A 15,551-nucleotide genomic window follows, 5' to 3' on the forward strand; every position below is an offset into this window, starting at 1 on the left:
TTCAAGTGACAAGCATCGAAAAGATTTCCCTTATTAGAATAATCAATTGTATCTTTCATTACTTCCGATCCCACATCTATCTGCGATTCAGATAGATTGGGGACCAGAAGGGTATTGCTGTTTTCAAAATTCCTTAGATTTTTAGGTCAAAATGTTCTAAGTCTAAGTAGATGGCTAACAGCAAAAAAAAAATTCTTAGGGAATAAGCATAAATGACGTAGCATTTGAGATAGGAGGAGGGCGGGAGATTGAAAAATTGTGACCGGCCATGTATTAGGTACAGTCAAATATGCTACAATGGGGAGAGGTGGTCTTAAATTGGTCGTATATTTGCAACGTCATTTGTGGATGGTTCCTTATGTTTGTTTTTTGACACTTCTCACTATTAATACAGCATGGGTTGTGCTAGCGTTTCCTGCATGTTTTCATTTCTAGCAAAATGGTAGAAGTAGAGTTGTGTTTACTTGTTGGATGACAGTGATTCGCACCGAAAACTAAGATCGTAGCCATTATGTGCAGCGCATCGAAACCAGCAGCGAGATGAATAAAGTTTATTTCAAAATTTCCTATCAACCAACACGGAGGTGTATACTAGGGTCTATTTTGGATGTTCATTTATCATCATCGCAATATAAGGGTCTTCACCGATCACGTGGGGACATACACTAGATGCTTTATTGCAAAAGTACTTCCACTACATTGTATTGTTATTTTTTTTGTTTTATTCAGTTTTAATTATATTTATGATTTGCCTTTTCTAACAAAACATAAACCTCAACGATACATATCGGTATTGAGCGCGTTCAATTGTGTGATGTACGCTAAGCAATGCTCCGTCAGAAACCAAAATATGTAAAAAAAAATAATGTATATTGGTCCTAGGCCGCGGTACCTGTGCCTCTAGTTCTTCTACTACCACTACCACTTTCTCTTCTTCCTCGACAACAACATCCACATCAACCGCAACAATGTACAAAGCTCCACAAACCGTAGCAAGCATCGTAACCAATTCAACTGTTCAAATGTCTTCGACAGTAGCGAGTTCCACCAACAGTGGCACTGTTGCGGGTATACAACAACCATCATCCTCGTCATCTGTGAAGGTAATCAACTTGCCGTATGGTAGTGGTACGAACAGTGCTAACACGGGCTGTTCGACTCCTCACGGCATAAGCAACTATAACCAGCATCAACGCCAAATGCAGCAGCAACAACAACAAAGACCACATCAACAACAACAGAATCAACAATATCGCGTTCAATCTCGTAACGATGCACAAATGCCATCGGCGCAAAGACATCATCACGCGCCAAACAAGTACCCTAGTTCATATACCAAATGACAGTGGCAGCATGAAGTGACCAATTTTAATTACAATCCGACGCCACCAGGGCGCCTATAAGCCACACTTACAAATGTTCTAAAACGGTAAGTCCGAGTGAGCAAAAGAGAGCTATCTCGATCGCAAAGCGCACCCAATCAAAACTCATATACAGGTACCACGACCACAGAAAAAAATGTTTGCAAAATGTTTCTTTTTTCTAGTTTATTATTTTATGTTTTTTTTTTTTTAGTTTATTCACATTGATTTTAATTTCGTTTTATTTTCTTATGCTGAAATTCAGTTTTTACTGACATCGCTCATAACTCATCTTCGCAAAAAAAATCGGATATCAGGGTTTGTTGTACATACATTTCTAAAATCGAAAATAACATTTGGGATGAACATCACAATAATAGAAAAACGAGATACTGCTGTTGTGGAATAAGAATTGCAGAAATTCAATTGACTAATAGATGTTTTCTTTTGTTTGGGAATATTAATTTGTAAATATGATACGGGCTTAGGATGACAGGAAATAACATATAGTTCCAAGGTGCGTCGTGCATTCTAAATAACATATCTAAGAGATAATGCGTTCGTTTGTGCTTCGACTCCCGCAGACTTTCCTGCGATAAATCTTCAATCATACACGGCCGATGAGAGTAGCTCAGAAGTGCGTCGAATTCGACTCACAATTGTTAAAAGTGGAGTTACTCAGTCACACGGAAAAATCTATCGTCGTATCGAAAATATTTCAAGTAAATTTAAACGTAATCTCAGTTTGTTCTGGCCAGTGGCCACAAAAATAAACTAGGTTGATTTCAAACGTACTCCATGTTGGAAGTCACGTGATATCAATGTTTAAAATAAAAATAATGTTACGTTTATTTTAACAATATTCGTATTGATAAAAAACGTGAATAATTTTGTTTGATTGTGAACAAAAATAAATATGTTTGTTTTAAACATGCTTTTCATTTTTAAAACAAACATAGGGGAGGAGGGGCATAGTGAGCATCCCGCAGTTTGGCTCTGGATCTCCAGCTGCATGAAACAAATCAACTGGTAGTAGGTTCAATATCATTGCGATATTGATCCTACTACCAACCAATTTGTTCCAAACGGCCGGAAGTCCAAGCTGGTGCACGAGATGCTCACTATGCCCTACCTGTTCACTATGCCCCTCTTACCCCTACATATCTTGAATTTATTTTAAATAAATGAAAAAAAAGATCAGCAGACAGGGCATCTGAATGCCCGCTATTTTTCGGGTCGATTAAGGGTGGTCTGTGGATGGTGGTGTTCTAGTTCGGGATCCGGGTGACCGTCGGGGTGGATGTCCGGGGGTTCCAGTTCAGTTCCAGTTCCAATGCTACCGACGCCAGGGAGGCAGCTCCCACAACTGGATTCTTCCTATCAACCCGTTAACTCATGGTTTTTTTTTCCTCTGTTCGGGACCTAACACTACTGCGACCAGTAAATTGATCTATTGTAGTATATCCCGTGTCCTTAGTTTAGTGCATGTCGTATTACTCCATCACTATTGAGAAATGATGAAGTATTCTATTTTTTTACAGTTGCCACTCTTGCATTTATCGCAAAGATCCGACTCTAATTGAAAGGTCCCGCTATTTATACCCTTCGGAGTGTTGAAACACCCTCCAAAGGCACGCCCCTTTGTCAGTCAAAATCGGATTCCTTAGCAACAAAATTAAGGTATGACACCGATAATGACCATGCATCAGAACCCTAGTCTTAACCACTTCAAACTAGGGAACAACGAAGAGAAGATTAGGAATCACATAGATGAAGACAACTAACTCATTTTTTTGCCTTGTTTCAAGATCATCCTCGGTAGACAAAGCCGAGTCTTGTCACAATCAACAAGGCATAAAAAGTAACAAGGACTAAGATGTGTTCCTTGGATTACTGAAAAATCCTGTTCCCCTAGTTTGAAGTAGTCAGGAACTGGATAACAACGGATAGAAGATTAGGAATCACAAAGTGCGAAAAACTGTCCAAAATTTATAAGAAGGTCAACATTTAGGATCATAAAAGTTTCCAAAATAATATTTTTATATATTTGATTGTGAAGTTAACTGCTTAAGAACGACACGACATACACAATGTAATAACCTTATACCAATTTAAAATATTTTAAAGGGTTTTATTTATAACACATTGTTTACAATTTATTTACTGTCCAGTCCTTATATGTGTATTTGAATTTTTGATAGATTTACAAGTTTAATGTGAATAGTATTTGTTTTTGTTTTTTCTTCGTGTCATACAAGAAACCATTGTCTAATTATGTAGCAGTTGAAGGAATATTAACGATTACTTACTAGAAATTTGTGATCAACTTTATTTATTAAAATTAAGTAAATAGTTCCACACTTCTGGTATAATAAGCACCGCCGTTGGGTTTGAACGGTTATACCATTAACTCCATCATAAATGGTGTTTTGATATGAAGAGCTCGGCTGCCTCAGACAGCCGTTTTTGCTTACTGAGCAGAAAATCATGGGATCAAACCCAGTCCCCATCATATGAAAGAGTTTCACAGTCACATTACTTGTTCATCGTGTTTTGTGAAAATTATCGTCGTATTCGTCGGTGCCGGGTTTGAATGACTGCAACAACTCGATCAAACTCGGTGGCCTTAGAGCCCTATTATCGATATTTTCAAATTTGAGATAAAAATAAACAAACTTGAGTGATAAGTAATCATGCAGAATTATAGAGACCTCATCATAGCTAGGGCTGACAAATGTAATTTTCAATGAAAGATCTCGCGCGATATTTACAGAGATACTTCTGTCACTATCATGGGCTGAGAAAACAGTGATAGAGATTTTCTTCCAAATCTCATTGACTTTTTTGTCATGACAGAAAGTGACAATGTTGAGATCAATGCAATTACTAGCTCATTTATTGATATTACTGTTATATGCACCGCAACAAACTTAAGAATATATTCACTAATCAGATTACATCCATTGCAAATTCATCTAAATTAGCTTGAAATTTAGATGCCAAAACCGTATGGAAATTATTCTCATGAGTGCATGAACATTGGAAAATGACAAAAAAGCTCATGATAGGTAGTTTCGTCTCGTGATAGTGAGAGAACCTGTTTTCTCATTGTCACATGAGGGCCGAGATATTTACCATCTCTGATCATAGCTACTAATTTTAAAACCATTAGGATAGAGAACTACTTCGGCCTAAGCGCCCATTTTGGGCCTATCAAGCAGAAAACATCAAATAAATCCATGATTTTGGCTTTAACAGGTAAATTTTGTTTTTGATACGATACTTTAGTGCTACCGAGCAAAGTCAATAAGCACGCGTAATATGAATGTTTGCACCCAATATTCGCAAAAACAAATGAAGCGCCGTAGACCGAGTTTGGCGTCAAGAAGCAGTGTTAGACTTTTAACAATATCTCAACAATTTGTTTCTCTTTGCACTGCAAAAAGGAGACATTTTGCAACAAAGTGAGGTTCGTAGAACTAATTTCTCTTTGATGAATAATGGTCCACATTCAAGTTTTTTGCGTCAATATGTAAGTAATATATGTTATAGTTATACTGTCATGGAGTCATTTTCATCTCTCGTCTTCGCTTTATTTTTGCAAAATGTTGCCGCGCACTTCATTTTTATTCAGTTCCGGTCAAACGTTCAAATTTTCTCAACAACATTGAGGCGCTGTATGAAAGTCATTTGAAGCGACTCGAACAAACATGGTTGCCGGTGACATTGCCAAAAGATCCCTCAAGAACCGTGCTGCTGTTTTGACATAAATTCTCTTTGCTCGTCTCTATCAACGTCTCTGGCTTCTCCCAGTGCGCATGAATGAGTGATTTTGTATTGTATTCGAGAAAGAAGTGCACGACCAAGAAATGAAAAAAAAACATTATGGAACGTATTGACATTTCTGACGTTTATAACACGCACACTTGCGTAATCCCATTTCCAAGTGCGAAGTTTGTTATCCTCACTTTCGCTTCAGCCAAAAAAATGGTTGGTTATTGTTATCCTCACCATGGTGGGTATATAAATGGTGATACAGCTTTGTCACTATATAGGCGAGGAGGTCGCGGGAGGGGGGGGGGGAGAAGTGCGGTTTTAGAGCAAATTGTAAACAAACTCGGTCGCTGTCCCATACAAAAATCCAACATGGCTGAATCAACAATCAATACGAAACTAACGATTTTAAATTGGCTCACTACTTGACTAGCCTATTGGTTCCAAGCAAACGATTAACGTACCCCATTCTAGTCGAAATTCTAGTACTACGCAATGTTTGTCTTGATTCGCTATGAAAGTTTGACAGATAAAATAAGGGGTTATTGGTTTTTCCTTTTTTTCGAGGGGTGAATTAGCTTGGGACTGAAGAGAGTACCAGAGCTGAGCCAAAAAGTTGAGCACGTTATTTCGGGACCTTCTAGTCTTAAAGTTACCTCTATGGCTGAATCATGAATTTGACACATTAGAACACCTATATGTAGTCACCTTGATCCTCACTTTCGGACCATGAATACTCGTGCGCATAGAATTGACTATGCATATATTCCGTAACTCCAAAGTGGCAATTGTATTCGTAGGGTAACTGTCTATATTCTCGGCAAACGCCCCTATTTTAGGCAAAGCAGAATAGCTCTCGATTTCGGCATTTCAACCACCTTTCAACTGTCTCGTCGTCGTATAGTGGATCATCTCTTGTGTCGAAAACTAAAATCGCAGTTGAGATTCAAGAGATATTAGGCTAAACCGGGAATATATACATAGAGTCAGAGATAGAAATTTCTACGCTATCTATCATGCAATATTAATGCTATGCTGATTTTTTAGGTAGAGCAATTTTTTACCCAACTGATTATTCAAAATGTTAATCGATGAACGCGAGATAATTATGCTACCTATAGTTATCACGCGTTCATTGAATAACGTTTCAATTAATATTGATTTAAATAAAAAAAAAATTGGTAGGCTTTCGGCGGTTTTGAAAATCTGGGAATCGGGAATGCGGAGAGATTGAAATGGGAAATCTTTTCAATTCATGTTCCCTTCCCTCAATTCCTCGAAATTCAAAGCACATCCAAACAATCTAACACAATCATCTGATAGAGCGAAGTTCCTTTACAGAATGGCAATTTTAGTTTACGTGGTAGTGTTTTGATTCTCGAGAATGTTGTGTTTAAAGCCATTACTTAAGTTGGGTTGTTCCGCTTATTTCAATTGTTGGTCCAGAAAGATTTCCGAACTACCGTGTGTGAAGCGAGGGTAGCGAATTGAATGAATTAACATGTTAAAAGACAACAGGAGAATACGAAAACACCACCAAGGGATAATCAATTAACGAAGAAATTAGTGATTTTACTAGTTTTTTCTTCGTACATTCTAAGTCAGAAATATAATTTCGTTTATCCACTCATAAAGCACTTAGCGAAAAAAACGATCAAAAAATGTTGTGACTGAGTCCAAAAAGGGGTCCCATGTTAAAAAAATATTAATCTCTCAAAATGTTACGTTCTCTGGGAATAGTCCTATTGAATGTATTGTTGTGTATCATAATAATAAATGGAAGAACCGTGCATCAATCAAAGGCCGTCCGTGCTCTCACCGAATGCATAACGTAGCTCTATATTTACGGTTTCACCGATTCCATCCCGAAGTTCAAAATGTTGTTTGGTGAGCAGAGCCGATGTAAACCACGCCTCACTCAAGAACGAACCCCGCATCACTCATCGTGATGCTTGTTTGTAGAAGTCCAGCTTAAGCATCAATCTGAGCTCGAGCTCTTTTGCGCTCTTTCGATTTGACATCATTGCTCTTTATATGTGAGGGATGAACTAGCTCACGATGGATGAGCATCTATACGGCATAATCTGAGTTCGAGGAGTTATGGCAAGCCTGGCCCAACCTTTCTAAACTTGATTTTTTTAATGGCTGTATCTTTGGTCGATTAATGTTTTGAGATGCATTTTGTTTATTTCTCATTCATATATTTGACTCAATTTAAGACGCATGGCCCTTTTTCCCCATAGGGGTTTTTTTTGTCCCATTGGCGTTTCAATATAAAAAAAAATAGATGACATTTGGTAGTCCTATTGAGAATCAGGTTGCTCGGGATTTTCTGAATATTTTCTCTCGGGAAAATATTTTTGATGATTCCTGGGGGACTGATTTGAACGAAGTAAGGTCTATAACTAAAAAATTTCAAAATATGAAAGCTCCAGGTGATGATGGAATTTTCTATATCCTCATCAAAAAACTCCCAGAGAGTACCTTGTCTTTCTTGGTAAAATTATTTAACAGATGTTTCCATTTGGCATACTTTCCTGATAAATGGAAAAATGCAAAAGTTGTTCCAATTTTGAAGCCGGATAAAAATCCAGCTGAAGCTTCTAGCTACCGTCCAATAAGTTTGCTTTCTTCAATAAGTAAACTTTTTGAAAAGATAATTTTGAATAGAATGATGCTTCACATCAATACGAACTCAATTTTTGCAGATGAGCCGTTTGGATTTCGCCATGGGCATTCAACTACTCATCAACTCTTAAGAGTTAACAATTTAATTCGTTCAAACAAATCTGAAGGCCACTCAACTGGAGTTGCTCTTCTAGACATAGTAAAAGCATTCGACAGTGTTTGGCATGAAGGTTTGATTGCTAAATTGAAAAAGTTTAATTTTCCACTTTATATTATGAAATTAGTTCAAAATTATTTAACTGACAGAACTCTTCAAGTAAATTATCAAAATTCCAAATCTAATCGACTACCTGTTAGGGCAGGAGTTCCTCAGGGTAGCATTCTTGGGCCTATATTGTATAACATTTTCACTTCGGACCTCCCTGATTTGCCTCAGGGTTGCCACAAATCTTTGTTCGCTGATGACACAGGCATTTCCGCTAAAGGAAGAAGTCTACGTGTTATTTGCAGCAGACTGCAGAAAAGTTTAGATATTTTCTCTTCTTATTTACAAAAATGGAAGATTTCTCCCAACGCTTCCAAAACTCAACTTATAATATTTCCACATAAGCCTAGAGCTTCGTTTTTGAAACCTGGTAGTAGTCACATAGTCACTATGAACGGAGTTCCAATTTCCTGGTCAAACCAAGTGAAATATCTTGGATTAATACTTGACCAAAAATTAACTTTTAAAGATCACATTGAGGGCATTCAAGCCAAATGTAACAAATATATAAAATGTTTGTATCCTCTTATAAACAGGAAATCCAAACTTTGCCAGACGAATAAACTTCTAATATTTAAACAAGTTTTTAGACCGGCCATGCTTTACGCTGTGCCAATATGGTCTAGTTGCTGCACTACCAGGAAAAAAGCACTTCAAAGGATTCAGAACAAAATTCTGAAAATGATTTTGAAGTTGCCTCCCTGGTACAGTACAACCGAAGTACATAGAATTTCGAATGTTGAGACTTTAGCACAAATGTCCAACAAAATAATTAATAATTTCAGGCAAAAATCGTTGCAATCCTCAATTGCAACGATTAATTCCCTTTATACTTAGATAAGATTTAGTTTTAGTTTTTAGTTTTAAGATATCAATTGTTATACTGACATGCAGGTTAAAAAAACCTGTTTAAAATACTGAATTGCCAAGACATGAACAATGTAAAAACACTTAGATATATATCATAACAATTAAGGCTGGTACGTTACTGCAGTAACTGGAGCACCTAGGTTAAAATGAAATGTAATTTATTTTGAATTTGGAACAAATAAAGAGTTAAAAAAAAAAAAAAAAAGATGACATTTGGAAAAATTGCAGAGATTTAATTTGCATTACATTGCCCATGTATGATGATAAAAATATCCACTATTTGGCATATACACTGGAGTCGCTTTTTACGCGGTTTTTTTTACACGGTTTTTTTTTACGCGGATTTCGGAATTTACGCGGTTTTTTTTACGCGGATTCCGGAATTTACGCGGTTTTTTTTTACGCGGATTTTGGTTTTTTTTTTACGCGGATTTCAGAATTTACGCGGTATATCGCTTTTTACGCGGTTTTTTCTTACACGGTCTTTTTTTACTCGGTTTTTTTTTTACGCAGATTTCGGAATTTACGCGGTTTTTTTTTACGCGGATTCCGGAATTTACGCGGTTTTTTTTACGCGGTTTTTTTTTACGCGGGACGTATCACCCGCGTAAAAAGCGACTCCAGTGTATAGAATGTACAATTTTTAACGTAGCACCATTGCACCACCAGACCGTAAACATTCAATTCGGGGTATAGTACAGACCACCGCTGTCCAACGTGCGGCCCGCGAGCCGGACGTGGTCTCTGGCTCTCAGCAACCATATCATTCTAGCCTAATTTTATTCATCATTATGAAAATCTGGGCTAACTATTTTTTTTTGCAATTTTTGTAAGGTTTCATTTTGGAGGTGGCAACAGTCATTTATCGGTAGGGCTACACGGCGAATGAGAACGACCCAAATTTGAGTTTAGCTTATTCATACATCACATAAAGTTCAGGAACCCAGCGTTTGTCCAGGAACAAATTCCCGAATATGAGAAAAGTAAAGATTGGATTCACTCAGCCTGTTGATACTACTAATGTACTGAGTAAAATTTTCGTAAATTTTCATCATTTTCCGGCAGATTTTTGAGGTTTTCCCCAGAAAAACATGAGGCAAATTTACTCATCGCTGAGTTCTTGCACTTTTGGCGATTATAAGTAAACTAAACTCATATTTGGGTCGTTCTCATTCGCCGTGTGGTAACGCTGCCCACGAAGGTCATCCAATCCTCTGCCAAGAAGGAGGGTTGCTGAAGTCACCACCATTGGTGGTGTCAGCACTGTAGTCTTTATGCTATGTTTATATGTGCATTAACGACACGTATGCGTTAAAAAATCTTATGTGAATAATCATTGATGACACTTGAATTTTTCATGATTAGCTTGCTTAATTTATAAATTAATATAATTCCTGCATGTACGCGCTTGTTGAACATTTATCACGATTATTTTACCACGCAACAAATCAAATATCTATGTGGACGGAGCATAATTTCCCAATGTTTGCATCAGCTGTCTTAGATTGGCAGATAATCGAGCCAAAGAACCAACAAGGTTCAAGCAAAATATTGGTGGGTGACGTTTCTGTCACCGGAGTGAGGCCATCTCACTACCACCAACAATCAATACGAAACTAACGATTTTTAATTGGCTCACTACTTGACTAGCCTATTGGTCCCATGCAAATCGACTAACGTACCCCATTATAGTATAAATTCCAGTACTACACTATGTTTGTTTTGATTCGCTATGAAAGTTTGACAGATAAAATGAGGGGTTCGTGGATTTTCCTATGTTTCGAGGGGTGAATCGATTAGCTTGGGACCGAAGATAGTACCAGAGCTGATCCAAAAAGTTGAGCTCGTTTCTTCGGGACCTTCTGGTCTTAGAGTTACCTCTATGCTACCACCGAAGGCAACATATCAAGAAGATTGGCAACTCTTAAGCTTTCGTGCACAAACGTCATAAGTTAAAGTGCCGAACGAATCTGATAGCGGAGATGCCAACCTAAAAAAGAGCTTTGTTGCTAATTTGCACATTTTTCTATCTGTTTGGTTTCACATTTACTCAAGCGCAGCGAAACTATGTTAATCGCATGGATTGTGGTAAAGTTGCCAGTCTTTTTGATATGTTGTCTTGCTACCGTTTTTTGTTTCTTTTGATGTTGCTCCTATTGGCCGAATTCCGTTTATCAATTGAACTGACAGCTAGAAATCTACAGAGTTTGAGTGGTCTGGTGTTAATGATGCATAAACAAAGCAGAAATTCATATGAGAATAAACTGCCAGTTCTACCGTGATCGGTCAAAGTTCTTGGTAAACAAAAAAGTTTGCTGATCGCAACTGTCTCGTGGACAGCTTTATTGCGTTTTGCACTTGGGCGTAAATTTTAATCCGGAAATTAGTTCAATGGTTAATAAACATTTTGAATTGCGAACACTACATTTTAACGCTACGACGCAGCTATAATAGTCACTATAATTCATTTTAGTTTATTCGTGATATGTTCGGGTATAAAAATGTTCTACAATCAATGAATGTTTTTTTTTTAATTCTATTATTTAAATTTTGTATCCCAAATGCTAAAAATGTTTTCTGTTCATTTGTATCTAACATAAACAATATTGATTCTATATGATACAAAAATTGGACATTTTGTTCGTGCTGGTGAAAGGAAGGTCACTAGAATTAAGAAATACGTAGTTTATGAACAACCAGTGCTCCATTTTCATATATTGTATAAGTGCACACTCAAAATTAAAATTATGGAACATCCCAGGAAATCAAAAATTTAACAATACAATATTAATAATGAAAACTCATTCGTGATTGAATTCAAGAAGAAAGGTAACAGAGTATCGTAGTAATTCGGGTATAATTTTATTAGATTTTCTTGAAAGGTCGGTTTATAGCACGTTTGTGTACGTTACGTTTGTAATAAGTAGTAAGTTCATACTAAAAAAATGCATGCCTATGTTCACTGTATGGTTCTCTATGAACGTCTGATCACATAAATTTGGTTATGGTAGTATTGTCGTTTCTCTCGTTAATTGCATAAATTTTATATTTGTTGTATCGTCCTATCCTACTCCATCCGAAACTGTTAGACTTTCAACCGTTATAAAGAAACGAATCTGCTGGGTGTTGGAGTATCTAAGGATAAGCTGTATATAACGCGCTGGTTCTAAACCATTTAATATACATTAGATCGATCCGGTGGTAGTGGCGTTTTATAACCATCTCGGTATTGTGATTTATAGTGTCATCAAAACGAGTATATCCGATTTGCAGCTCATGAATTCATAATACCATCATAAAAAATCAAAACACATAACCATACCTACAATTACGCTGAGTGCGTTTTACAGTCAATCATACATTAGAACGATTGGAATAATCATTCAACTTTTCTGCATCTTTTCCTTGATCTATTGCTTCAAAACAGACGATGTGGGAGATGATGAGTCCAGTTGGCACGATCGGGTCAGTTCTGGATTTGACCGACTGGTGGCATTCGCTTCAACGGAGTTGGATAAAACTCGAAGGTCCAACGAGGACGCTCCACCTTCATCGACGAGTTGCACTACCTCACCAGATTCCGGTATTAACCAGAGTGACCACAGTCGCACTTTCTTATCGTCGTCGTCTTCCTCTTCTCAGCTGGACGTTCCACCGAGTAGTTCAAGTGCCGGTAGCGGCAGCAGTGCAAGTAGCGGCCTAATGAAACACATTGTGCCAATCATAAAATCATCACCAGCGGAACCAGTAGAAAGCCCACCGCTTTCGGATGTAGGCCTTCCGCGAACGCCGAGTCCATCATCGAGTCCCCCTCTAATCTATCAATCCGCATCAGCTGTATCATCTGCAGCGCATAACCTGCTACACGGTGGAAGCAGTTTGAAGATCCCTTTGAAATACCAACGTCAATCTAAGGTACCATCGGAAAAGCACTACAAGAAAAAGTTCCGAGAGCGAAACTGGGAGGAATACGAGGAAAGCATCGGTGGAAGACTCAGTTCCACGGGTAGCGCAGAACCAATGGATCAGGACTTTGCCGATGGGTACGGTGGTACAACGACTGGTAGCGCTACCGGAGGTGCTTCGATTGGTATGAGCAGTGGAAATTCACTAGAAAATTCACAGCACAGCGACAACCTGCTACATCATCACAAGCACAAATCTGCCAAGTTTCGTCCGAAAGGCAAGGACTGGAACTGGGACGATGAGCATTCTAATACCTCCTCGTCTAGCTCACATCGACATCGCTCGGGAAACACTCCTACATAATCATTTCTGTAAACCAGTAATCTGTAGGTATCGCCGTCAATCCTAGTTTTCAAATTCCAATGTTACTATCTTCTGTTATTTTAATTGTTTAAGTTTCAAATCTGGTACGGAGCTCCAAAAGCAAGGTGCAAAATAATAGGACCAGAATTAAAATCCATGTGGCCTCTCATGACGTTTCAAGACATCGATGTGACGCATTCAAATATTTATTTTAGCGTATTTCAGACATTTTCTTTGACGTTTGATCTAATATTGATGCTTTGGATACAAGATTTAGCTAAAATTTAAGGAGTTGTCCATTTACTTTGGAGCTGCGTACTGAGCTTTAGCGTCGAGTCGAATTTTATAAATTACTATCTATAAATCCTATTCATGTAAACCAATAGTTGAAATTTACATTATATTTTTTTGTTCATATATGAGACCGTTCGATTGCTCAATTCATTGTAGTAAAACATATGACACAACCTTTTAATGGTTATTCAAACCTGCCGGAACTAATATACATTTGTTGAAAGACTGAATTTTAACTAAAATGAACCCAAACAAAAAAAGATAATTACATGTGTAATCACCATCCAGTTACGTAATTTGTTTGGCATTATCATCGTAATCACATACCTACGGCAAGTTTCTATCTAATCAGTGCATTTACTTGACATGATAAAAGGTTCTACCAGCGGTGTATCGTAGACTAAAAAAATATAATTACTAGACTTTTGCCATTTTTTGTGTGTTTCCGACGTTGGCAATATGTCTCCGCTGTCTATCATATGTCGGTAAATTTTACTTTTAAATTCCAGGATCTAGTTTCCGCGTATGCGCAATTCCAATTTTGTGACGATGTTTTACAGTCAAAAATATACAATGCGTTATGTCTGTTTGTCTGTACTAAAACTATGCAACTTGTGTTCGATTTTTCAACCTCAATGGATAGGAATAGATTGATTGTGCTACATTTCCCCGAATGTCACTTCCTCGAACGCCATTTCCCCGAAATTCATACTAACATATACCCCATTTCCCGAATGTAATTTCCTCGAATACAAATCCAAAAATTTATAAAATACCTTGACTGTACTACTTTTCTTAGGTTGGTTTCGCGAGTATTAAGAAGACATCTTTGAATATTGCAACAATTAACCTTAAAAGAACAGCTCATGATTAAAAGAAGGGAAAATCTCTGTTCAAAGTAAATCAATGGGGCGAGAGTTTTAGTGAGGCGGCGGCAGTACCAGAAGTGGAAGTGTAAAAATTGGTAATACACTGAAGTCTTTTTTTACGCGGTTTTTTTTTACACGGTTTTTTTTACACGGTTTTCCACGATTTACACGGTACGTTTTTAACGATTTCTTGACAACGATACAACCTATCGACTTGATTCCAATCACATTATCCGTTTCAAGCTATTTGTAATCGAATGGCATACTTAAAAAAAAAAATCACAATTTTTGGTGTAAATACAGAAATTTTTAAAATATGTCTATATGGACCATATCATGCTTTAATTACAAATGGCATCAAAATCCGATTTTTTAAAAACATTTGAGCATGCGAAAAATCAAAATCTCGTAGGTTTTTTTTTACACGGTTTTTTTTTACACGGACCGTATCCCCCGTGTAAAAAAAGACCTGAGTGTATATTTTTAGGAGATTTTCCCTTATTTTATACATGAGCAGTTCTTTCGAGAACTTTGGCAAAACAAATATCGATGATTTGACAGATTGCTAATATATTTTTAGGAGATTTCTTCTTTTTAAATTTATTTAGGAGATTTTCAGCCGTAGGCCGTATTTTTTCCTTCTTTTATAAATGTTTTTTCGAAAACTTTCTCAAAACTCGTGAGATTGACGGTTTGACAAATTGGTAATGTATTTTGAGGAAATTTTTCCTTCTTTTATAAACGAGCAGTTCTTCCGAGAACTTATGTTAGGTCTATGGATTTAAAAATTGATAACATAGTTTTACGAGATTTTTCTTTTATAAACTCAAATCGAGGAATTTGACAAAACTTGTGAGATATATGATTTGACAAATGAATCGAGGAATGCTGTGAGTTTTACACTCACAACAACTGACAGCATAGCGCCACCTTCTATGGACGAAAAGTTAAACCGAAAAATAATGTATGCAGATTTCAACATTTTTATTAAATTATCGTTTGTGGAGGCGAAACGAGAAAAAATATTTGGTAGGGGTGTTGCGCCATAATATAAGCCACCTTCTGTACCAATATATATATATATATACAAACAAGTTTTGCTAAATTTCCCGAAAGAACTGCTGATTTGTAAAAAAGTAGGAATAAAAATATTTTACCAATTTATCAAACCATCGATCTCACATGTTTTTCCAAAGTTTTCGAAGGCAAAATCTCCTTAAA

General features: G+C 37.1%; 1 protein-coding gene across 4 annotated transcripts in view; it reads left to right on the forward strand.

Moving 5' to 3' along the window:
- Window positions 1–14,484, forward strand: part of gpp (grappa) — a 53,809-nt gene extending 39,325 nt beyond the window's left edge. Inside the window, exons 7-8 of one of the 4 annotated variants that reach the window (XR_010518737.1) lie at window positions 979–1,429; window positions 12,326–12,400. Coding sequence is in view for 1 of the 4 variants with exons in the window: in XM_065236639.1 (XP_065092711.1) it covers window positions 12,326–13,167 (842 nt within the window). In the remaining 3 variants the exon portion in view is untranslated. Of the gene's footprint in view, window positions 1–978; window positions 1,430–12,325 lie in introns of all 4 variants that reach the window. The other 3 variants (XR_010518738.1, XR_010518739.1, XM_065236639.1) reach the window with 3 other exon arrangements.
- Window positions 14,485–15,551: the final 1,067 nt, after the last annotated feature.

The sequence above is a fragment of the Ochlerotatus camptorhynchus genome, unplaced genomic scaffold (genome assembly GCF_037179485.1).
Source record: "Ochlerotatus camptorhynchus isolate MF236.1 unplaced genomic scaffold, CSIRO-AGI_Acam_v1.1 ptg000558l, whole genome shotgun sequence".
Lineage (NCBI taxonomy): Eukaryota > Metazoa > Arthropoda > Insecta > Diptera > Culicidae > Ochlerotatus > Ochlerotatus camptorhynchus.